At 55.7% G+C, this 23823-nt stretch overlaps 7 protein-coding genes across 7 annotated transcripts; 4 read left to right on the forward strand and 3 right to left on the reverse strand.

Annotated features, from left to right (window-relative positions):
* Positions 1-1027: 1027 nt before the first annotated feature.
* On the reverse strand, positions 1028-2170 carry PG985_008327 (Ydc2-catalyt-domain-containing protein; the record flags this gene model as incomplete). The annotated part of the gene is made up of 1 exon (XM_066828095.1): positions 1028-2170. One exon carries the CDS (start codon positions 2168-2170, stop codon positions 1028-1030), a length of 1143 nt encoding a protein of 380 aa, XP_066683007.1.
* A 1426-nt stretch (positions 2171-3596) lies between these two features.
* Positions 3597-5096, forward strand: PG985_008328 (glutathione reductase; the record flags this gene model as incomplete). The annotated part of the gene is made up of 2 exons (XM_066828096.1): positions 3597-3745; positions 3836-5096. 2 exons carry the CDS (start codon positions 3597-3599, stop codon positions 5094-5096), a joined length of 1410 nt encoding a protein of 469 aa, XP_066683008.1.
* A 2345-nt stretch (positions 5097-7441) lies between these two features.
* On the reverse strand, positions 7442-8970 carry PG985_008329 (uncharacterized protein; the record flags this gene model as incomplete). The annotated part of the gene is made up of 2 exons (XM_066828097.1): positions 7442-8697; positions 8766-8970. 2 exons carry the CDS (start codon positions 8968-8970, stop codon positions 7442-7444), a joined length of 1461 nt encoding a protein of 486 aa, XP_066683009.1.
* A 2551-nt stretch (positions 8971-11521) lies between these two features.
* On the forward strand, positions 11522-14656 carry PG985_008330 (RAM signaling pathway protein; the record flags this gene model as incomplete). Its single annotated transcript, XM_066828098.1, has 3 exons — positions 11522-11928; positions 12053-12122; positions 12179-14656. 3 exons carry the CDS (start codon positions 11522-11524, stop codon positions 14654-14656), a joined length of 2955 nt encoding a protein of 984 aa, XP_066683010.1.
* Positions 14657-15658: 1002 nt separating this feature from the next.
* Positions 15659-17347, forward strand: PG985_008331 (uncharacterized protein; the record flags this gene model as incomplete). The annotated part of the gene is made up of 1 exon (XM_066828099.1): positions 15659-17347. The coding sequence occupies one exon, from the start codon at positions 15659-15661 to the stop codon at positions 17345-17347; it is 1689 nt and encodes a 562-aa protein (XP_066683011.1).
* A 242-nt stretch (positions 17348-17589) lies between these two features.
* On the reverse strand, positions 17590-18666 carry PG985_008332 (enoyl reductase; the record flags this gene model as incomplete). The annotated part of the gene is made up of 2 exons (XM_066828100.1): positions 17590-18509; positions 18630-18666. The coding sequence occupies 2 exons, from the start codon at positions 18664-18666 to the stop codon at positions 17590-17592; spliced, it is 957 nt and encodes a 318-aa protein (XP_066683012.1).
* Positions 18667-20287: 1621 nt separating this feature from the next.
* On the forward strand, positions 20288-23718 carry PG985_008333 (prostaglandin-endoperoxide synthase 1; the record flags this gene model as incomplete). The annotated part of the gene is made up of 4 exons (XM_066828101.1): positions 20288-20682; positions 20746-22648; positions 22687-23115; positions 23203-23718. 4 exons carry the CDS (start codon positions 20288-20290, stop codon positions 23716-23718), a joined length of 3243 nt encoding a protein of 1080 aa, XP_066683013.1.
* Between the last annotated feature and the right edge of the window lie 105 nt (positions 23719-23823).

The raw sequence follows: 23823 nt of genomic DNA on the forward strand, positions 1-23823 counted from the left end.
TCGGTGTTGGACCCCGAGAATGTGGGGAGGGAGCAGAGAGAGAAAGGCGGCCTCGCCGCGTGGGAGGGAAGCTTTTTCTTCTTCTTTGCTTCTCAAGAAGAACCAGAGAAGGGAGCAGGTAGCACTCGTTGGTCCCTGGAATTTTGTCATCAAATCTAGCTGAACCATCTACAGTCTGATAATGGATGCCATGTGGTTTCTGTAAATTACAGTGGGCAATGTTTAACCACGTGCCGATGCGTGCTATTTGGTATCGCGATACCTAAAAAGTAGGTTAAATTTGATTACCGGGTCTTCGAGATATTGGATGCGACTTTGATTGAAATGACCGCGTCCCACCTCGACGGTGCAATACGACGGTGACTTCACCAGCGCGTCATATCAATCTTCTTCATTATACGAAAGCTAAGTGGATTGCACTTTCATTGTCAGTAGCAAATGCATCATATTCGACGTATTCTGAAGATACGAGCAGAATGCGCACGTCATATCCCAACATGCAAAGATCATGGATCGAGTGGCCATGTTCACCACGATAGGTACAGATAAAGCGCCCGCTGCCTCCAATAGGAGAATCCACTACTTTTCGATAATTCCAAAGCTTCGAGACGTTTCAATCGCGCAGCTTCGCACGTGGTGCCTCTTTCGGCTGGGACGGGAAAGGGCACAGCTCCCGGCCCCTAATCCCCTTGGCCCGCAAGCCCGGAACGACTTCCGCTCCCCAGACTTTCGAATTGCAAGGGCTAAGTGAGCGGCACGGCCTAAGACCCGACGTTTCAAGATGTCTTTCACGGACTTTGGCAGGGCTGCCCTCGGGCATCAAGGCATATGCCCATCCAGTCCTAATCAGTATGTTTCACGACGATCCCATAGGAATGCGTGTTTTGACGTATTGGGTTGGGAAGCCGGTCAAAGGCATCGATGGTGGTACGTGAGAAATAGCTAGCACTCACCAACAGCCAGAGGTGGATATCCGTGTCACAAGAGGCACATGTATGATTTGAGATCGTTGGTTCGGTAGAAAATATCACCTACCGTCGTAATGCATTACTGTCCTAAAAGCCTCCTGGGGGTTTTCCAGGATGGCTTTAGGGCCTTCGCGGGCCAGTAGGTTCTTGTTTTCCTCCCACTTGATGAAGGCCATGCCTTGCAGCAGGCAATCCGCGAGGTCGTCCAGCTTGCGAGATTCTTCCTCAGCCTCTTCGAGCTTGTCGGCCCCCTTCTTTCGCCGGACGCCGAGCCAGCGGTCCCGGTACAGCTTCATGGACCGCGTGACTTCCTGGTGCTCCGGTGTGGGATTCAGGATGCCTTCCAGCTGGAGCCAATTACCTACAAGGTCGATCTTGGCCTTCTTATTCCGTGTTTTGGCTGCCCTCCTTTTGTTCTTGATATTTACTTGCTGTGCCGTCCGCCCCAGGAACTCGGTCTCGAGTTCCAGTGGACTTTGGACCTCTTCGGTGCTAGCATCCACCTCGCCAGCGGCGCCAACCCAGAAGGGGCCAACCCTGCCGGGAGCAATAGAAATGACTTCCCCAGACCAGTGCCCCATCTCTTTCATTGTCCTGAACACGGCATGGATCATGGCCTCCAGCGTGTTTACTCGTAATGTCCATTCTTGTACCGCAGACGACCCGAGGGTTCGGAATCGCTGCCGCTCAATGACGACGTGTGTGGGATTCGTAGGCAGAAGGCGATCGCGCACCAGCTCGAGCGCCAGATTCGCCAGCGCCGCGGGCGCCCATTGCTCCCGTTCGACGACCTGCTTGGTGGCTTCGGATGCGACGTCGCTTCGGCGCCAGGCTTCGAGGATGACGCGCGGGGGCTGTCGGAAAGCTTGCGACGATGTGTAATGCTTCTCCTTGAGTGGCGGCGCGGGCGGCGCGGACAGCAGCGGGCCGCTCGGGACGATCAGTGAGTAGGCCAGGTTGCGCAGGCCCATGTCGATGGACAAGATGCGCCGCGCCGTCGGGCGGCCTTTCGGGCGTCGCGCGACCAGGACCGCTTCCTCGAGGCGAGACGTCAGGATGTCCTTCGTGCCCGACGTGGGGAGGCCGCATGCTAGGCAGAGCGTCTTGAGTTGCGCGTTCTTGAGCGCATAGTCGACCACTTTCAGCGGGGACGTCGAAGCAGCCAGCGCTGCCGGGACGCGATACACTGCAGGTGCCGTCATTGCAGCATTGCTTCGGGGTCTTCAAAGACTGTAACCGCGGTTCGGCGATATTTGTCTTCAAAGTCTGCAAAGTATGAGGAGCAAATGTGCAGGACGGATGCAAAGCGAGCGTACAAATGCGCAGAGTGGGTTGCGGGTGACAAGAAAGAGCCTAGCACCTAGGTATCGCGCCCGAGAATTGGGATGGGCCCTACTGAAAATCCAGCTACTGCCGTTACAATTGGCTAAGCCTAGCCCGCCTGACACTCCATTTGGACCCTTGCTTTTCTCGGTGCTCTTCCAAAGGCTCTTCCAAGCTGCCAAATCAACCCTTACTCCTACAGTTTCGACCACCTGTACAATTGAAAATAAATCGCAATAAAAGTTCCTTCGCATGACCTTATCTCAGTATGGGGTTGGAGGTGGGATATTCAGCGACAAGATGGCCCGCGACAGGTAACAGGATGATAAACTAGCCCGGGCCCAATAGCTCTCAATCAGTGCTCGCCGCAGAACTTGACAATTTGGAATCATCTGAAGCTACTACCGTTCTAAGGTTGATGCTAGATCCGTCGTGCCGGAGACCCTCCAATTATATCATCATAAATACAATGGGAACCGTAACACCAAAGTGCGGGAGGAGCGGACAAGCGCCGTACTGCTGTCAATGATTCCATAACCGACAGGGCCGACATGCATGTGCTTAACAATCCATGCGGGGCACGGCGGCTTCGCGATTAAAAAAAAAAAGTACACACACCTCACACCTTTTGATCGAATCATCGTTTTCAAACTGACAACCTCTATTTCAAGTTTATAAGCATTGAAGCAGGGGGGAAATCGTTTTCGAGCATTTACATGCATTATATAATAAAGGAATCATATAAAAATACAATATCCAAAGGGATCCTTGGCATTCGGTAGCGTAGGCGGTACATACCATCTTGAGTGCCAGGTGGATGCCCACTGGAAATTTCATTAGCGATCGGATTAGTCAAACCCTGAAATACTATCGTGATCCAATTGGGCGGCATACATCCATCACTAATCGCCAACGACATGGAGAGGCCGCTGAGCGCTATTACAGATCAAGCCATTTTGTTTCCACATAGCCATCGCCTGTGCCGTCTTACATGCGACTTCTCGCCGCAACAAGTGCTTACATACTTCTTAAGCCACCACCTTCTTTATAGATAAAAAGACTCGACGTCAGTCACGTCATTCTTTGTTTGCCCCACCAACCTCGGCGAGAGCTCCCTACTCCGTCCTGCACCTTATATCCCCCATCCCTACATAAGCCTCAGGTCCGCGATCTTGTTGGAAAATAGAGGGGTCAATGCAATCCTTCGGCGTCTTCAGCAGAATCTCACTGGCGAGTACACGTACAAGAACGGCCACACTACGAATTTCCTCCATTTCGAGACAGTTTTCCTCCACATCCCGCATCATGGCGCCCATATCCAAGGAGACCGACTACCTGGTGATTGGTGGTGGAAGCGGCGGTTTGGCCTCGGCGCGCATGGCCGCCGGCAAGTTCGGGACCAAGGCCATGATCATTGAGGGCGGTCGCCTGGGCGGCACCTGTGTAAACGTCGGGTATGTTGCTCTTTCTTCATGTGTGCGCGAAAAGTTGGGCGCAGGCAGTGGACAAGAAGGCTAACCCGTGCGATCCGTGTGACTATACAGCTGCGTGCCCAAGAAGGTGACCTTCAACGCCGCCATGCTCGCCGAGATGATGCATGACGCCAAGGCCTACGGCTTCAGCCTGGAAGAGACCAAGCCCTTCGACTTCACCAGCTTCAAGAACAAGCGCGATGCGTACATCAAGCGCCTCAACGGCATCTACGAGCGGAACCTGAACAACGACAAGGTGGAATACGTGCGCGGCTGGGCCAAGCTGCTGAGCAAGAACGAGGTCGAGGTCACCATGGACGACGGCACCAAGGAGACGGTGCGCGCTAAGAAGATCCTCGTGGCGGTTGGCGGCAACCCCACGGCCTTCCCGTCCGATATCCCCGGCTCCGACCTCGGTATTAACAGCGACGGTTTCTTCGACATCGACACGCTGCCCAAGAAGGTGGCGCTGGTTGGTGCCGGCTACATCGCCGTCGAGTTCGCCGGTATGTTCAATGCGCTCGGCACCGAGACGCATCTGTTCATCCGCCACAACACCTTCTTGCGCACGTTCGACCCCATGATCCAGGAGGGCGTGACCAACGAGTACGAGCGCCTGGGCGTCCACCTGCACAAGCAGTCGAAGCAGACCAAGGTCGAGAAGGACAGCAACGGCAAGCTGTCGATCCACTACACGGACAGCAACGGCGAAGGCAAGCTCGACGGCGTCGACCACCTGATCTGGGCCATTGGCCGGACCCCGGCGACGCAGGACCTGGGCCTGGAGAAGGCCGGCATCAAGGCCGACGAGCGCGGCCACATCGTCGCCGATGACTACCAGAACACCAACGTGGAGAACGTCTACGCCCTGGGCGACGTGTGCGGCAAGGCCGAGCTGACGCCCGTGGCCATCGCGGCCGGCCGGCGCCTGGCCGAGCGGCTGTTCGGACCCGAGCACTTCCGCACCGCGCACCTCGACTACACCAACGTGCCGTCCGTCGTCTTCTCGCACCCCGAGGTCGGCTCCATCGGCCTGACGGAGCCCCAGGCCGAGGAGAAGTACGGCAAGGAGAACCTCAAGATCTACAAGACCAGCTTCACCGCCATGTACTACGCCATGATGGAGCCCGAGAACAAGGGGCCGACCAAGTACAAGCTCATCTGCGCGGGCCCCGAGGAGAAGGTCGTCGGCCTGCACATCATGGGCCAGGGCAGCGGCGAGATGCTGCAGGGGTTCGGCGTGGCTATGAAGATGGGCGCGACCAAGAAGGATTTCGATTCTTGTGTGGCTATCCACCCGACCAGCGCCGAGGAGCTGGTGACGCTCAAATAGAAAAATTGCATATACCACTTTCCGGGTGTATATAGAAATAAATCGAATTGGTGTCTACAACGGTCGTCGTATGAAAGAACATTGTTCTATCATACCTAAATATACGGCTGAACACGTCCCTTTTCAATGCGTTGATTCTTCCCGATGTAAGCGAAGGATACTAACGCCGAGAGTTGGTGAGACTGGTGAACATGTCAATCCTCGACACATCATCATTGTATACAGCTCAGCACCTGTTTCGTTCCAATGTCGAAGATACGTATCCAAGAGGGTCTTCTGGCGCTACTGGATGCTGGGCTGTCGCCTGGACCTTTGAATCTTTGGCTTATTGCTCCTCTACGACAAGGACGCTGCATATTGTTATTGACCAACAGACCCGCCCATTCAAGGATCATGTCAACGCCAATGCCAGCGTAGAGAGAAAGTCTGGTCGAGGGATGCTTCAATTTTGACCACGTGCGCCGGAAGATCTCCGATCAAGGCGAACGTATCATAGCGCTGGAGACTGGTCAGGACGAGGTCACTGGGCAAATGAAGATCGCCATTGTTAGCCTCACAACAAGTCGGAAGTGCATAGAGATACAACTAAGATCAATGCAGCGAGACCGCAAAATACGTCGCACACCCAGCCTTTTGACCTCAAGGGATCAACAAGCGTCCCAGCGCTGCAGTCTGCCGCGACTACCAGCAACAAGAGAATTTGGACGAGGGTCATCCCTCTGACAAACCCGGAGAAGCATTTGCCGCTGGTAGCATCTCTCCCACTCTCTACCAGAGCAATTCGCAAAGCCCTGAAGGCGCCACTGCGCTCCAGCGGCCTGGGGATTCCGTCGAGTCAGGCTTTTTCTCTACTGGCAGTCTCCAGATCATTCAGACCTCCTCACAAGCACTAGCCTTACGAGCGTCTCCATTGCGGGGGGTGTATGTAGTCTTATGTGTATGGCTTTGTGAAAGTGGCTGGCATCAGAGCAGCCAAGATCGTTTCCAGCAGGCAATGGAATTGGGTGAGAGAATGATAGGTCAACGAGTAGGTGGTGGCGAAGGCCGGGCCCGTCATCTTGAGTTATGCTGAGCAACAAGAAAGACATGCTCTAATGCTAGATGTAGAACACCTATGATTAGACGGCCGAACGGCTACCTACGGACGAACTCTTCCATTCGACCCTAAGGGACCAGTATATTGGAAGTATTCAAATCACAAATGCCGCCTCACTTGCAGACCAGAAGATCGCTGAGGGGTTATCGTCATAGCCGGTAGTGAATGGCGCCATGGGTTTGATCGGGAGATCAATGATGTACTAATCAACTGTACATCCATTCACATGAAGGACTACCAACGACGGTGTAGATAATGAAGTACACATCAAACTGCCACTTCCATCACCAATCACTAGGTAGTCGGTCTCTTTGGGTATGGGTGTAAGGGTACTGCCACTGTTGCACATGAACTAAAAGGAAGTAGTCTACTGTAGATACCGCGGGGACACAAGTGTGGGGCCGTACCTGTGAGTAGTATAGTGTGCGATAAGGCGGCGATCTCACATCCGAATAACTCCGGGGATGTGGTCTAGTGGTATGATGTTTCCTTCGCATTAGTGGTCAATTTCCGAATTGAACTCGCAAAATATGATTGGAAAAGGTTGTGAGTTCGATTCTTACCATCTCCATGAATATTCGTTTTTTGCCGTCATTTTTAATAAATCTAGACATAGTAATGTCGTGAAGCCATCCCTTTTGATAGCTGGGACGCTGATTTTCACCAATGGATTCCGTGCTGTACGGGTCGGGAGGGGACTTTGAGGTTATCAATATGACGCATAAAACAACCGAGTTAGAATTCAACAGATTTGATTGGTTAAAATAAGGCTGATTCCTATTGCACAGAACGATAGGTAATTATATAAAGAACGTACAGTACGGAAAGAAGAGTTCAGCCATCAAGGGACATTGTATAAAATAGGCCATAGCAACAAAAGCACACAAAGAGACCCGGATCATACGAGGTCGGTCTTCTAGCAAACGAAGGCGAATTGTGTGATAGGCTCGAAACTCTGGAATTTGACTTTATTAGTACCATGGCCTTTTATGCAAGCGCTGGCTACCAAACACATTCTTGCGTTATCCATAGCCAGAGGTATTCCAAGGACACAATAACTCCCTTGTTGGACGCATGTGGCGGCACCGGCAGTAACACATCACCCAGTGCAGCCCGAGACATTTATCCGTCCATCCATTTCACAATCCAAGCTCATTAATATTGGTGAAACTACCAACGGGCTCACTCTGTACATGTCGCAATAGAGTTGATAGTGTAACTCATCAAGATACCTGCGCCCTTCCCTGGCTTAATCGTCCCAGTCCACGTCATAAGCCCCCTCGCACCTCTGCGTCGAGACGAATTCCTCGCTCGCAAGGCCCATGAAGAACCGCCTCCGGAGGTCCGTGGCGTCCTTGTGGAAGTCGCAGGCGTAGTCGCACTCGGGCACCTGGGTCTCCCCAAAATACTTGCAGATGAGGCGGTGGCGGCAGTCGCTGGTGCTCTCGCAATACTCGGCCAGGGCGCGGAGGCTGTGGGCGCGGGCCTCGAAGTTGGACGTGCCGCCGCCGCCGCCCATCGCCTGGTTGCGGTCGCGCATGATCATGCCCGAGACGCGGTCGCGGTCCTCGCGCGAGTAGTACAGGAAGCAGTACGCCGCCCTGCCATCGCGCCCCGCGCGCCCGGCCTCCTGGTAGTAGCCCTCGAAGGACTTGGGCAGGCGCCAGTGGCACACGAATCGCACGTTCATCTTGTCGATGCCCATGCCGAAGGCCGTTGTGGCGACGATGATGTCCCACCCGGGCACGTTGGACACCCAGTTCGCGAGTGTCTTCTCCTTCGTGTCTTTTGTTAGTTTTGCGTGGAAGGGCTGCGCGCCCAGGCCTTCGGCCCGCAGCGAGGCCGCGAGCGACTCGCACTCGTCGCGCGAGATGGTGTAGATGATGCCCGGGACGTTGTCCACGCGCTCGCCTACCGTGTCGAGCTCCGGTTTACGGCCGTCCGCCTCGCGGCGCTTGTAGACGCTTCGGATCCATTTGGTGAAGTCTTCGAGCCGCTGGTCGTCCTGGTCTTGCGTGTACCTGATCTCAAGGTGCAGGTTCGGACGGTGCGCCGTCATGGTGAAGCTCCGGAGCCGATCCGGCTCCTTGTTCAGGCCCAGTATAGACAGTACATCCTTACGTACCGCCACATTGGCCGTAGCTGTCAGACACATGATGGGTACATCGGCAAACGTCTCCCGAAACCATTTCAGCAGCTTAAAGTCCTTGCGGAAGTCGTGGCCCCATTCGGAGATGCAATGCGCCTCGTCGATAGCAATGCGGGCTAGCTCCTTCTGCTCGTGGACCACCTTGAGCCGGTCGCGAAACCTGTCCTGGGCACATAGTTCGGGTGTGACATAGAGTAGCCGAATCCGTGGATGCCCAGACTTCAAGTCTCTGTAAATCTCGTCCCTCTCCGGGATAGGGGTATTGCTGTTGAGCGAGCGGGCGTTGATATCGGCAGCTCGCAGGGCCTCAACCTGATTCATCATCAGACTGAGCAACGGCGATATCACAATGGTGACTGCATCACTCGGTTAGTCGGCAATACTTGATATTGCATCGCACGAGTCTTGCGGGTGTGTAACTTACTGCCCTGGTCTATCACGGCGGGGAGCTGGAAGCACAGACTCTTCCCGAAGGAAGTTGCCGCCTGAACGAATACATCCTTCTGGTCCAGCGCTGCTTGTATAATGTCGCGTTGTTGGGGTCTGAATTCGGCTTTGTTGAACTGAGACCGCAGCGTAAAGTCCAGGTCCCGAATGACATAGGAATTGGACCGCTTAAGGGGCGGCATCGTGAGGTTGTCAGGTGCGATATCCTATTGGCTCATTGTACCCCAGGTCCCATTGAAGTTGTTTCTCGCTGCGACACGACCCTCTGCATATCGAGATGGACGGGACGCTAGTGGGACTTGTAAAATGATGACCTCGCTAGCAACGGCCAGAATGAATCTAGACTTGGCCGGGGGTAAGGGCCGAATCTGGCAGTTGGTGCGATGTCGATATCTATTTTTGTGAACCCCTATCTTTCTTTCCTCCTTCTCGAACAAAATCGAATCCTGCGAATGAAAGAAAGACCGGATGCCAAGCCCCAAGTCGTGTTGCGCGACTCGACTTGCGGCTCCAACGACTCTGACTCTTGTTAGGGCTATTGAAACGAAGGGCTCTGTTTTTTTGGAGGTGGTGACCGAGACTTGACAGACTTAACAGCTCTGCGCAGACGGATAGGCGATGCTACACAAAAGCCCTGGGTGACAGCGGCCTAGAATAGTAGCTCTCAAGATGGGTCAGGCAGTCAGGGTCATGAGGGTCCTGGTTAAAACTCTCCTTATCCTTTTCCGCTGCCTCCTATGTATCCAAGCGGCGCATGGAGTGTGTAACCCTATCAATTGATGAACAATTCCAAAGATGGGTCGGGTCGAGGGAAGCTATGGTCGCACAGTTAACCAGATCCATGAGGCTTCAGATATTAGGCCCAATTGTTTGGTGGACCTGAGGTGATGTTGCCCTCAGCAATGACTGGCTGCCGGGCAACTTCAGATGGGAGATGGTGCTAGGGGCCGACATACCCTTGACGGGAATAACATCCACTGCGTCCGGTCGGTCCAGCACTGCAGATCTTGGAGGTTGCAGAAGGTGTTTCAAGAGATTCAACCGCCGCCACGTGAGCAGCAATCGTGATGCAAGTCAAGAAGTTTCTGAGGTCATCGACGGCCTCGTTCCGTCCCCATTTTCTGTCGCGTGGGATAACGTGCCTTGCATTTGCACTTAACCTGTCTGGTTTTGGTGCTATGTAGGTCCAGTGGCTGCAAGTAGGGGTAGCACCTGTAGCGAAGCCCTGGAACCCCTGGTCGCCGCTTTTCCCCTAATCCCGACAGAGCTAGCGGGCCTGGCATGGGCCATCAGCCGGCTTACCTGCCAGGTACCAAAAACTTTGTAGCGGCCACTGGAATGGCGGCATGGCGAGTCTGGCAGGCGATGGCCGCAAGAAAGGGACAAACACTAACAACAATAAGCAAAGCCTAGCAGCGGCCAGCCATTCAGGAGCCGGCAAGACGTCAACCACTACACGAGACAAGACAATCGCAGCAAGCATCGACCAAGACAGCCCGGGCACGGCATCCATCAATCAGCACTCGATGCTTCGAACAAGGTTTGGTTCACCGACCACAGCCTGGTCAGTTCCCAGCCACTGATATCGACAAGCGACAACTTGCAACGTTGATCTGAAGACCGAGGGTGGAAAAAAAAAGTCCGCCTTTGTGTGTCTTTTTTGGCGGGGGTAAGAGAGAAACGGAGGGCGAGCATCTCGCTTCCTATCAAACCAACGGACAAGTGTGATCGCACTTCTCTTTGGTCAGTCTTACGCGACAAAGAAACACACTCCCCCCTTTGCCAGAACGCGAGAGGGTCCCAATACCCCTGGCCTGTCTGTCCATCTATTCACTCGGCGATTATATCACTTTTTGTCATTCTCTCCCCTGCCGATTGTGCGTAGAAGACTTGCAATACTGCTGCCCGTCACAAAAACTACGACATCCCGTCTGTCTCCAACCCAGGCCTAACGGTCCAACCCGACCACTTTATTGTGTACTTGTACACACAAGCCTAACAGAGAGAGAGCCGGCTGGGGTGCCATCCCTCTCCACCCAACCTTGCACCACCATCAACCCAACCCAATCCAGCCGGCCCAGGGTGTCGCACTGGATCCGCCATTGTCGCCGCCCGTTGTAACCTTTATCAGAACCCTCGACCGACCGTGTTTCAACTGTCTGCCCTCTTGCGCCCTCGTCGCCAAGAAACATTTGTCCCTTGAAAGCGAAACTTCGACATTCTTTTTCTCGTTCCTGTTTCTCTCCGGCCGCTAAACCTTGCAGCTCGAAACACCGTGACGGCTCGTGGCTTTCTGACCTACTCGTTCTTCAAAGATTGTCGTCAGCTACCCTCTCTCGCAGCCGCTTCTTTGTTCCTGCTGCCATCCGGTCGCATTGCAAGCCAGGAACCATCTCCACGGCATATTCCTGCCATGACGATCTCGACATCTTGCTGAACCCACTCGACTCTCAAACTCAATTGGCCCCAACTCCTTCGGCATTATCCCCCGAGACGCAGCTTGCGGGCTCGCCCAGCGCCCAACCAAGCCCCCAGCCTGAAACTGAGAATTGATCTTCCGATTATCGTGTCAGGTACCCGGTTGACTCGAAAAAAGGGCAATCCCCTTACTTTTTCGAACCTTCCAAGCCTCGGATCATTCGTCTGATTCGCGATAACGATAAAGGGAGTGGACAAATAATTCAGCGCGAGTTGGCGATCGACGCCAACTCCCTTTGACAGATGTCTTCGATGATGGGCATGGGAGGAATGGGAACTGCTGTCCTTCCTCAGCAACCTTCCTCTTCGTCTTCTCGCGGCTTACCTGCGAATCCCGCCCAAGGTGTCCGACGACTACAGAATTCTCTGTCCAACATGCCGCCTCCACCATCGATACCTCCACAATACCACACGCCAAATGGTTCGACTTCGTACGGTTCGGGGGGGCTGACCGCCTCGGCGGCGCCTTTGTCTGCTGGCCAGGTTATATCACTCGCCCGCGAGGCGATGAACGATGCTCTGCAACACAACGAGTCCCAAGCGGCCGAGGCCAGCGGCGTCAGCAACGAACTGAAGCCCGGCGTCACGATTGACCTGAGTCGAAAGAACATTCAAGAGTTGCCCGAAGAGGTGGTAGATATCATCAAGAACGAATTGGAAAGGTGAGCATGTGCCTCTGACTAATTGCTATCCACGTCAAGAACACCCGCTGACAGAAGAGTCATCCGGCCGCATGAACAACAGACTAGCACTTTCCCACAATAAATTGTTCTCTTTCCCTCAGAGGTTCTCCGAGTGCACATCTCTCCGGTATCTCAATGTTCGGAACAATTACATCAAAGAGTTCCCGTTGCCAGTAAGCAACTGCACAGTTCCTTCCTAGCGACCGACGGTAACTAATATCGCATGCAGCTATGTGACCTCAAGTCGCTGGAGATTCTGGATCTTGGTAGAAACAAGATCCGAGTTCTACCACCTGATATCGCAAAATTGACATCCTTGAAGGTGTTGGCAGTGCAGAAGAACCGCATAGAGGAGCTACCACTCTGCTTGGCGGATATGGTGTCATTGCAAGTCCTCAAGTTGGACGGCAACAATATATCGTTCCCCCCGAGGGAGGTCTTGCAGGTGCAAGCGAGCAGCCCCCCAAACGAAGGGTTTCTGAAAGAGAGCGAAGTTACCGAAGTCACAGTGACTGCACACATCAAGCGGTTCTTGAGACAGAAAATCTACGAGAATGCAGAAAGGAACGCCGAGCTGGAAAATGGCGGCGACGAAGCCAGCGACAACGTCGAAACGCCACGGGGCCCCTTGAAGCGTGTCGTCAGTGGACGCTTTCCCATCAAGGTTAATGGCATCGAAGCTGAGATGCGGTCCCCCAACATGGCCCGGCCGCCACCCATTCCCTCACGGTCACACGCAAGAGGACTGTCTCAGCAAAACACAGCAATGCGCCGGCCTGGCATAATGCCATTGACCATAGGGAACCCGAATGAACGCCTTCGGTCAAACAGTGAGACATTGTTGCAAGCCTCCAGGGCGGAGCGCCCTGCCGATCGACACAAGCGAATGGCTCTCGTCTCTAAAAGGGCCAACGAGTTGGGCACCCTCGACGAAACGCAGGCCAACAACCGCTTCAGTCATTACCGAGGCCTGAGCCACGGCTCGTCTATGCAGGGAAACCTCAACCCAAACATGGGATCAGTCATCAGCCCCAACAGCCCGGCCGAACCGCTGCTGCAGCGACCCAACTATGTTCGTCGTTTGTCGGTATTGCCGGAGCAGCGACGAGAATCCAAGGTGCTTGACCCGATCCTTGAGTCCGCCAAAGGCATCCTTTACTCGATCTTCCAGATTCATCCGATGATACAGCTCTTCACCCGGCTTACCAATGACGGTACCCCGAAACGCTCCAGTCTCGAGATTGTGTTCTTTAACACCGAATCCCACGTCTTGGAACTCGAGCACGAGATTTCGAAGCACGAAAATGCGATGAACCAAGACGGTTATGCCCGCCGAGAGAACGAAAACGTCCAGAGAGCGGTTCTCACGCTTATCAACGCCTACAGTCACGTCTGCTCGCTCTTGATTAACAACATGGACATGATTGTCGATAATGCGGATCCCAGGTATATCCGCACTATGATGATGTGCCTTTTCAACAGCATTATGGAGCTGCGTGTTACTGCTAACGAAGCATTGATGGGTTTCTCGGGCCACCCCAAGAGCTTCGAGCCGCGCGGACTGGGGCCTAACAATACCCTCAAGCCGCACTCTCGTGAGCCTTCGATGACGCCTTCCATGACGCCTTCCATGACACCTTCCATGACACCGACAGCGAACCGCCCTGGTCCAGCCGCGATTCCTCGTTCGCGACCCAGCAACTACGCACACAACCCAAGCAATCTTCGCGTGTCGACAGACGTGGGCGGTCCCTACATCAACGGATCCGGACGGACTGCTACGATTACCTCGGCAACGCCTCGTTCTGGCGAATCTTTTGTGTCCACGAGCACTGATGGTCGGTTCATGGGCGATGTCACGATGGAGGAGCGCCATTTCGAGAAGATCTTCTTGTCTCTTTCAAAATCTACAGAATTGATCATGCGGACACTGCCCAACTTCAACACGCAGTTCAACCTTGGCCTCCGTAGCGCCAGGGCGCAACGGCAACCGGAACACGTTCAAAACTATTGGAAGCTTTTGATCTCGAGATGCAGTCACAGCATTCAGCAAACGGATCTGCTCAAGAACCGTCTTTCTTCCATCAAGCTGAAGGAACCCGGGGTGCGAACGGATCCGCTGTTCTGGAGCTATTGCAAGAGCTTCATCGATGCGTGGGCCGAGTATGGGCAGACGTTGCGCATGTCGATCGACCAAGTCTCGCTGTCCATGGACGTCAGAACCCGACTGAGGCCGGTGCAGCTGAGCATCAAGGAGTCGACACAGCTCATCGTATCTTCTCCATGGGCGTACCTTTTCCGCCAAGCTGGCTATATGCATGACGGGCATAGTTACTATTCGCCTAATCACTCATCAAGCAGCTCGTCTGTTTCTCAGATGCAGCTGCCCGTTACTCCCCAGAGCGCTGCGTTGGGCCCGGCCGTCCAGGCCACAGTGCCATCGACACCCCAAAGTGCCTCTTTCGACAGGGCCTTCAACGGCAACGTCTTCGAGCGAGCTGACGCATTGATATCGATGGGCGGTCTACACCTGTCTCGCACGGGAACGATGAACAGCTCTACAACATCGCTGAACTCGATCTCATCGATGACATCAGGCCAAGACGGCGGCCCGTATGCGGCGGCTAATGCCATGCTATCGCCCAACGGCGACAGTGGCCCCGGGCCTTACAGACGGGACGGCAGCCGAAGTAGGCCTGCATTCTAAGCTGAATGTGGGCACAATTTTTTGGTAGACAGCGGACTCGCTTCCTACCAGCTCTGGATGTCCAGAGCGCTTATTGACGAGATCGGATCTGATACCCCCTGCTTTTTCTTATCTGATGCAATTGCTCGCAAGTTGCGGGCTCGGGCATCATATTTTCACGCGCAAGACTGGACAGCCATGGGCAATTATGGCTAAAAATGTACTACCAATGGGGAGGGAGCCTTTTGGCTTATGTTACGCTAGATAGAGGTTGTATAGTTTCCGTCTAGAGGGGCGGCAAAAGCGGTATACGCGGGAAACATGCTTTTTATCTTGCTTTCTACACACATACGATATGGCACCGGGAGATGCCTGGAGTTTTGGTTCTCGGTTCTGGGCGTGCCCACCACGTCTGGCGTTCTGTCTTTATTGTTGTTGTTGTTTTATCCGCCGCTGAAATTTCTCTCCGCATGGCATGGCGTGGGGGCGTCGCATTGGACTGGCGTTGAAATCTCTTGGAAGTCTTGTTGTTCTTTGGACCTGACTTGGACTATGTAAAGCGAGTATTGTAATGTTTCAAATATATGACTTAGCGATAGGTGAGGGAACGGACGACAGACAGAACACAAATACAGCGATGCATTGACTGCCTTATATCTGAAAACTACCAAGTGCCCCTCGTGTGAAAAATAAACGACCATTACATAATGAAGTAGTCTTGAATATTCGTGGGTTACGATGGGCTGCACTGGGTGGTGGTGTTGTCTTTGGCTGGTGATTTCGTAACAGCTGACACAGCCTGTCAGGTCTCATATTTTGACCCCTCTTTCAAGTTGGGAAGCGAACCAACTTCCAACAACTCAAGGGATCATCGACGCGTCACAATTTCGTTTGAGTAAAGGGGAGAAAGACATATCGAGCCGAAGGTTATTATTCTCTATTACACAAAGGTGAATTTTGCTTCCAGAGACCATCACCAGTCTAGGTTTCGTGCCGCAACCCAGAGTTTTTAATTCTCCGACCATGGCTAGCATCAGCGCTGCAGCCGGCCCGTCATCCACCACCCCCGCAGCAGCACCAGCGACACCGGGCCCGGCCTCTGCGGCGGCGGGCGTAACCACCAGATCCTCCGCCTCGGCAGCCATGGCGGCGCCCGGTCCGTCGAAATCCACCTCGTCGGGCGAGAGTGCGGGTGCGGCGGCGAGTTCCTCCTCCTATTCTGCTGCGTCCCCTCTCTCGCCCCTCTCGCCGCGCACGTCCATGGCCCAGGCCATGGCGACGACCGTGACCGCCGCCGGCACCACCAGCATCCCCTCGCCTTCGTCCACGACCGGCGTCTTCCCTAGTCCGGGGCTGGCTTCGCCTTCTTTCCCGGCGTATGCCACGTCGTCGTCGCCGGCGGCTTCGCGGGCGGGTGCGGGTGCGCCCGCCACCGCCGTCTCACAGCTGCAGCAGACGCCGCGGTCGCATGCTGGTCCAGCAGCACCACCCAGCAACAGCAGCGGCATAGCCAACCAGAGTAGCCAAGCCGCCGGTAAAAGACCTGCCGGTAGCATCGCCATCTCCGCCAACACAAATACCAATACCACCAGCGCCAGCAACATGCCCCCTCACCTCCACGCCCACCTCCCCTCCACCACAACCACCCTCCACATGACCGAAGCCCGCGACGCCCTCGTGGCCACCATGTCGAACCTCTTCGACACGGAGCTGCAGTCGCGCGCCACCCTGCTGCACGCCAACGCCTCGCAGCTCTCGCGGCAGGAGGCCGACGTCGCGAAGGCGACCGAGTCGCTGCGCAAGGAGAACGACAAGCTGGCGAAAGTGGCGCGCGACGCCGGCCGGCGCATCAAGGAGACGGGCAATGTGCAGAACTGGGCCGAGGTTTTGGAGCGGGATTTCCTGGTGCTGGAGGAGACGTTGCGGTTGGCGCGCGAGGGGGACGGGGATGGGGAGAGTGAGGGGGGGTATAGTAGTAGTGGGAGTTATTGGAGTGGGAGCGGGAGTGGGAGTGATGCGGGGAGCGAGAATGGGGGGACGACGAGGAGTCGGAGGGCGAGTGTGGATAGGGGGCAGGAAGAAGGGGCGGCGGTCGCGGCAAAAGTGGCAGGGAAAGCGACGGCGGCTGCACCACCGCCAGCACTTGACGGCGAGGGCGGTTTGGCCGGGGCAGTGAGTGGAATGGATATCGACGACGCCGTGGCTCCACCACCATCAGCAGCAGCAGCGGGTAAGACAGTTGAAGACGTCGTAGTCCAAGAGAGCGGCAGCGGCGGCGACAAAATGGTCGATGACCAACCTCCAGGGCCAATGGATGCAGACACCGACAACCCCCCAGGCGCCCCTGCGGCCGCCGTCGCCACCCCTGGCCCCAGCAAAGACGCCGCCGGCCCGGGAGGAGAGGAAACGGGAGGATCCGACAACGGCCCCTTTTCCCCCGTCGATAACGCCATCGAGGCCAGCATCAGGGAGGCCATGGCGACGAGCATGCACGACGACACGGCGGCCGTGGCGCGCTCCGAGACGACGCTCGAGGGCGGCTCGACGTCGAGCGTGCACAGGAAGGCCAAGGAGATGGCCGATTTCGACAAGATGGATCTGGACGTGTCCGAGAGGAGCTTTCCTTCGACGGGCCGAACCTTGTCCCGCGAGAGTGTCAGTGTCAGTGACGTGGCAAGTGGCTCAGGACCGCCTCCGCCAGCGGCCACATAAGGAAAACAACATGCTTGCGAGACACAGAGCGATGGGGGAACACGGAGTACAGGCAACGAGTAAATGGGTTTAAATATTTTTTCATTGATTGAAGGCCGGGATATTTTTATCTAGCATTCCTGGTAACCCTTTTGAACACCCGTCCCGTCTAAATCACCTAGCGTGGTGATGGCCACCACTGGTAATCATCGTGCGGACTAGCGGCAAGCGAAGCCGCTACAATAATCCATATAACATTCCTCTTACAGAAGGCCGGGGAGCATGACAAATCGCTTCTTCTTGTACTTGTCGCCAAACTCCTTGCGGTAGGCCCGCTCCTTGCCCTTGCCCCAGGTGAACATGTACATGGAGCCGACCGAGATGAAGAGGGCGACCGAGGGGGAGCGGCTGATGAGGATGACTCCAATCCAGGCGAGGATCTCGTACATGTAGTTGGGGCTGGTCACCAGCTCGAAGCCCAGACCGCGGGGGATCTGCCTCTCGGTTCCGCCGGGGCTTCGCAGGGTGGACAGGTAGTAGTGAACGCGGAAGTTCATGAACTCGCCGAAGCAGTAGAGGGCCAGGCCGAGGGCGTCAATGGACAGGTTCTCGGCCTTGGCGGCGGGCGAGAAGGGGGCGTAGACCTCGAAGGCGGCCAGCAGACCGGCGACGGCCCAGTAGAAGAAAGAGTTGCGGAACACGTTGGCCACGGGCATGGTGCTGGCCGAGAACTTGTGGACAAAGGCCGTCTCGAACTCGCGCTTTAGGAAGTGCAGCATGATGCAGGCAAAGGTGAGCTGCTGCGAGACCGACAGAGCGCCGCCGTTGTAGTTGGGCATCGGGACGTAGTTCTCGACGTACGGGTACAGGGCGGGGTAGACGTAGTGTCGCAGGCCGAGGAAGATGGGGTGGAAGAGCAGCGGCCCGAAGTACTCAATCAGGAAGACGGTACGCCATCCCAGCTGAGGACCCAGGTCCTTGACCAGGAGCTCGTCGAGCTTCAGGTCGCGCAGCAGGGCCTTGCGGTCCTTGAGGGTCTTGTTGGTGGTCGGGTCGAAGAGGCCAATGCGGTTGTGGTCGCTGATGCCGGCCTTGCTGGCGATGGCGATTTTGACGTCCTCGACATTGACGCTGTTGGGGAGGTCGAGAGAGGCGGGGAGTCTCTTGATGGCCTGTTTGCGTGCTATTGTGATGTGAGCAAACTGCCTGCCAGAACACCAATGTCCATGCGTATCATGCGCAGGTCATGTATGCATATCATGCCTGTCAAACCAAACTAAAAGGACTGGGAAGGGGCTCTTACACCTATTGGTCAGCTTGACAGAGAGGTCGGCTGCCATGTTGAAGCTTTCGGGGTTGCGGGGAGGGAACCTTGTCGACTTCTTGGGATGAAGGAAGGATGGGAAGAGTTTCCCAAATACTCGGTGCAGACTGACAACCACCAAGAGAGGATCAAAAAGACAAGACAAGGATTGCTATTAAAGATCTACTCCAGTATTAGCTGGCTAGCTTGGTGCCTCTGAAATTGCACAAGCCGAGGGGAGATCCGTCAACTGTTGAGAAAAGTCCAAGTGGAGTTGCCAAAATCATTGGACTGAGAAAATGACGTTATGTAATCAATTGATCTCATTCAATCTCCAAGTCCCGCCTGCCCAAGAGGAAATGCTAGAGCTTGAGCTCGGACGTGCCTGCAGGGATTATGCGGGTGGCTAGACCCCAGTTGGTGCATCGTGGCTTATCCCACCAAACCATCTCGCGACTGAAGACCATCTTGTACAACATGACCTCTATGCCATCCATTATCAATACCACTATATCCTTGGGTATATCGTGCATACATATTGAACCAAAGGTTCAGAAAGTGATGATGCTAAAACGTGCGAAAACTGATACGTCTCCTCCTAGCTTTCTTTTCATCAGCCAATGATCTCGCTATCGGAAGTATCTACATACCTACATACGACGCGTTATGTCGCTAGTCTAGCGCTGGTACTGCCTGGACTACATACATGTGCATATGGTCACGTCTTTCACGTTACGTCCTAGGCTGGCACAGTCACACCACCTCGATTTAGATTTGGGACACCCTCTCAATGTTCCCATCGTGATGCTGCGCAACAAGCACACCCCTAATCCGGTTCGCAACCATCTCTTCTTTAAGCGCTTCCTACTTGTCAGCTGATCAGGCTGTCATCGAAACAAGCACACCAAGTCCGATCATGTCCAACTATAGCGATCCTTTTTCAGCCGTGTGTCTCAGCTTGGGCCTCTAATTGCTTTCTCTAAAGACTACCTCGCCTCTCTGATTGGGTGTACAACACCGACGGGCGGGTCGTGATACGAGCCGCGTTGCTTTGGGACATGGAGCGGGCCATGCCCATCACATTCCTCCCGCAATTAGTCGACCAAGATATGTTCGGCCTAGTGAGTGCTCAGTCGAGCCCTTCTGCTAGGTATTGTCTTATAGCGGACACCGAAGGGGGCAAATCGGAAGGCATGCCACGCCACCAGCATGATCTCTATCGTAAGGTTCCTGAACGCCTTGCAGTGATGAACATGATCATGTCCCCTAACAGGAAGCTGGAACTTTGGGGCTCAAGGAGCGTCAGCTGCGCCGCCATCAAGGTGTGACTTCAATGGAGGCTAGAAGTCAAGCCCCCTCGAGAGCCTTACCGTGCCGCCCAGCCAACAGGAAACAAACAGGTTTGTTTATCAGAAACAGTTCGGGCTGATCACTCACTTCATCCCTGGAAATCGGTTTACTCTTTCACTTCATATATGCATGAACTCGACTGTGCTGGGTTTAAATCAGCAAACGTAGCAGCCTTTTACTAAAACACTGCAACACCTTTCACACCCTCAATTCTATATCCCCACAAACCCAAGTGCTGCGTTATCTGGTGAAACTACTTCCTGTGTTCCTCTCTGCGTGGTGCTGTTCTCTCCCAATCGATAGCTACAATGGCCAGTCACAATCATGGCATCTTGGACTCCCTTCAGAAGTTCGGCCATCTGCTGCAATCAGCGGCTCGTCCGCTGCCGACCCAGACAGGCGATGGGACCTACATCGAAAAGGAATCGCATAGCAACATTCTCGAGGACCTGGCATCGCTGAACATATCAGATGTGAACACGCTAATCGAGCTCTTGGAGAAGGGCATCTCTGGCAACAAACTGATCGATGACCGCACCATGTTTACAGAGCATCTCATCACCTTGGCATCCAAGCTCCCGCCCGAGTCCCCCAACAGGGCAAAGCTCTCCAATGCTTTCACCCTGGAAATATGGAACAGCCTCGACCATCCGCCCGCGTGCGGACTTGGCGACCTTTACAACTACCGCCAAGCTGACGGTTCGTAAGTATAAGCGTTGATGACGTCTTGGCACGGTTGCGTAAGTGTATTGTTGACGCCTTCTAGGTACAACAATATCCATCTTCCAGATCTGGGCAAGGCAGGGACGCCGTACGCCCGGTCTGTCCAGCCCAAGATGATTCGCCCGGCATCTCAGCCAGACCCGGGCCTGATATTTGACACCATCATGAGCCGCGAGAATGGCGGGTTCAAGCCCCATCCGAACAGCATCTCCAGCATGCTGTTCTACCTCGCGACCTTGATTATCCATGACTGCTTCCACACTAGCAGGGAAGATCCCTCGATCTCTCAGACCTCCTCCTACCTGGATCTGTCGCCGCTGTACGGCGTAAACCAGGAGGAACAGAACCAGATGCGTACCTTCAAGAATGGTTTCATCAAGCCCGATTCGTTTTCAGATAAGCGGATCCTCGGTTTTCCTCCCGGTGTCAGTTGTCTTCTCATCATGTTCAACAGGTTCCATAACTATGTGGCCACGAACTTGGCTTTGATCAACGAGAACGGCCGCTTCAGTGCCCCGGCCGATTCGCTCCAGGATGACAAGAAAAAGGCTGCGCACTCGAAGCGGGATAACGACCTGTTCCAGACAGCCCGCCTCGTGACATGTGGTCTCTACTTCAACATCGTCCTGAGAGACTACGTGCGCACCATCCTCAACCTGAACAGGACCGACTCGAACTGGTGGATCGATCCGCGTGCCGACGTTGGTGACCGGGGCAAGTCGATGGCGACGGGCAACCAGTGCAGTTTCGAGTTCAACCTCATCTACGTTTGGCACTCGGCCATATCGCAGCGGGACGAGAGATGGACCCAGAACCTGTACGAGAAGCTCCTTGGTAAGGACTACGACAAAGCCACGGAAATAGAGCTCCTCGCTACGCTGTCACGTTGGGAATCGGTTATCCCCAAAGACCCCCAGATGCGGACCTTTGAGAACCTGCAGAGGCAAGCAAACGGCACGTTCAACGACGACGACCTCGTCAAGATCCTGACGGAAAGCATCGAGGATCTGGCCGGGGCGTTTGGTGCGAACAACGTCCCGCCCATCCTGCGAGCCGTCGAGGTCCTCGTCATGAATCGGTCCCGCAAATGGCACGCCGCATCCCTCAACGAGTTTCGGACCTTCTTCGGCCTCAAGCCGCACGCGACGTTCGAGGAGGTCAACTCGGACCCCGTCGTGGCCAACCACCTCAAGTCCCTCTACGAGCACCCGGACTACGTGGAGCTGTACCCGGGCGTCGTGGTCGAGGAGAGCAAGCCGGTGATGAAGCCGGGCTCCGGGCTGTGCCCGGGGTACACCATCAGCCGCACCATCCTGTCCGACGCCATCACGCTGGTGCGCGGCGACCGCCACTACACCCTCAACTACCACGCGGGCAACCTGACCAACTGGGGCATGAAGGAGGTCGAGGCCGACCCCTCCTTCGAGGAGGGCATCGTCTTCTACAAGCTCTTCCTCCGCGCCTTCCCGCGCCACTTCGCCTACAACAGCGTCTACGCCCACTACCCCATGACCATCCCCTCGGAGAACGCCAAGATCCTCACGGCGCTCGGCCGCGTCGGCGACTACTCCTTTGCCCGCCCGGCGCGGCAACCCCCCATCGTCGTCGTCAAGACCTTCCAGGGCGTCGACCACGCGCTCGCCAACCGGGCCCTGCGCGTCGAGCCCTGGAGGCCCGGCTTCGTCGTCCTGGGCGGCGCGGACGGGGCCAAGGCCTGCCTCGCGGGCGACGGGGACTTCTTCGCGGGCCAGCGGGCCAATCTGGGTCACTGCATGTATCCCCAGAAATGGGAGGGCGGCGTGCGGCGGTTCTACGCCAAGACAATCCAAGAACTGCTGGCGCGCTGGTCGTCGCCCGTCGGGCCCTCCTCTGGTATTAGTAGTAAGAGCCAGGGTGTGAAGACGCGGCAGGTCGACATCGTCCGCGACATCGGCACGCTGGCCAACGTCCACTTCGCCGCGCAGTTCTGGTCGCTCCCCTCAAGACCGCGAAGCGGCCGCACGGCGTCTTCAGCGAGCACGAGCTGCGCGACGTGCTGACGCTCATGTTCACCGTCGTCTTTTCCGCGGCGGCGGACCCGGCGCGGCAGATGGCGCTCTACGCGGCGGCCAAGCCCATCAGCGAGGCCATGGGCCGCATCATGGAGGCCGAGGTGCGCGCGGCGGGGGAGAGCAAGCTGTTGGGCGACCTGGTCGCCCAGGTGAACGGGCAGGATGAGGTCGACATGAAGGAGTATGGGGTACGCGTGCTGCGCAAGTTGTTTGAGCGCTGCGGTGGGAATGCGCGCGAGGCGGTTTATGCGCATGTTTTGACGGCGGCGGCGCCGATGGTTACGCTTAATAGCAGCATTTTTGCGCAGGCGCTGGATTACTACCTCGGTGAGGGCGCTGAGCATTGGCCGAAGATCCAGGAGGTAAGCTGCCTCACTCAATCTGATTTCCTAGAACACGCTGTGCAAGACTTTGTTCACTAACCTATGACCCCCTTTTCCCACCATCAGATCGCCCGGCAGGACACCCCCGAATCCGACGAGCTCCTCATCCGCTATGCCCTCGAAGGCGTGCGCCTCAACGGCTCCAACTCGGTCCTGCGGCACGCGCACGCCGACACGACGATCCAGGAAGGGCTGGGCGGGGTCGGGGTGCGGCAGCCGCCGCCGACGCGGCTCGCGGCGGGGGCGACGGTGCTGGTCAGCTTCGACGCGCTGGCCCGGGACCCGTCGCGGTACCCGGACCCCAACACCGTGCGCCTCGACCGCGACCTCGAGAACGGGTACCGGTTCTACGGGCACGGCGCCCACACTTGCCTCGGCGAGCCCATGAGCCGCGTCTCGCAGGCTGTGCTGCTGCGGGCCGCGGGGCGGCTGAGGAATCTGCGTCGGGCGCCGGGGGCGCAGGGTCAGTTGAAGATGGTGGTGCCGCCCGGGAACGAGGGGTTGGGGAAGATGTACATGGATGAGTTGCAGAGTATGTATTCGCCGTTCCCGACGACGATGAAGGTGCTCTATGACGAGTAGGTCGTGTGCGGGTCAGGGATACATATTCGTGTCATGTAGGTCTTGAGTGGCTCTGCCGGTTCGGATTACATGTTGGTAGGGATGAAGTGTATGTAAGTATCTTAG

The sequence above is a fragment of the Apiospora marii genome (genome assembly GCF_038362585.1).
Source record: "Apiospora marii strain CBS 49790 chromosome Unknown utg000005l_segment0_segment0, whole genome shotgun sequence".
NCBI lineage: Eukaryota > Fungi > Ascomycota > Sordariomycetes > Amphisphaeriales > Apiosporaceae > Apiospora > Apiospora marii.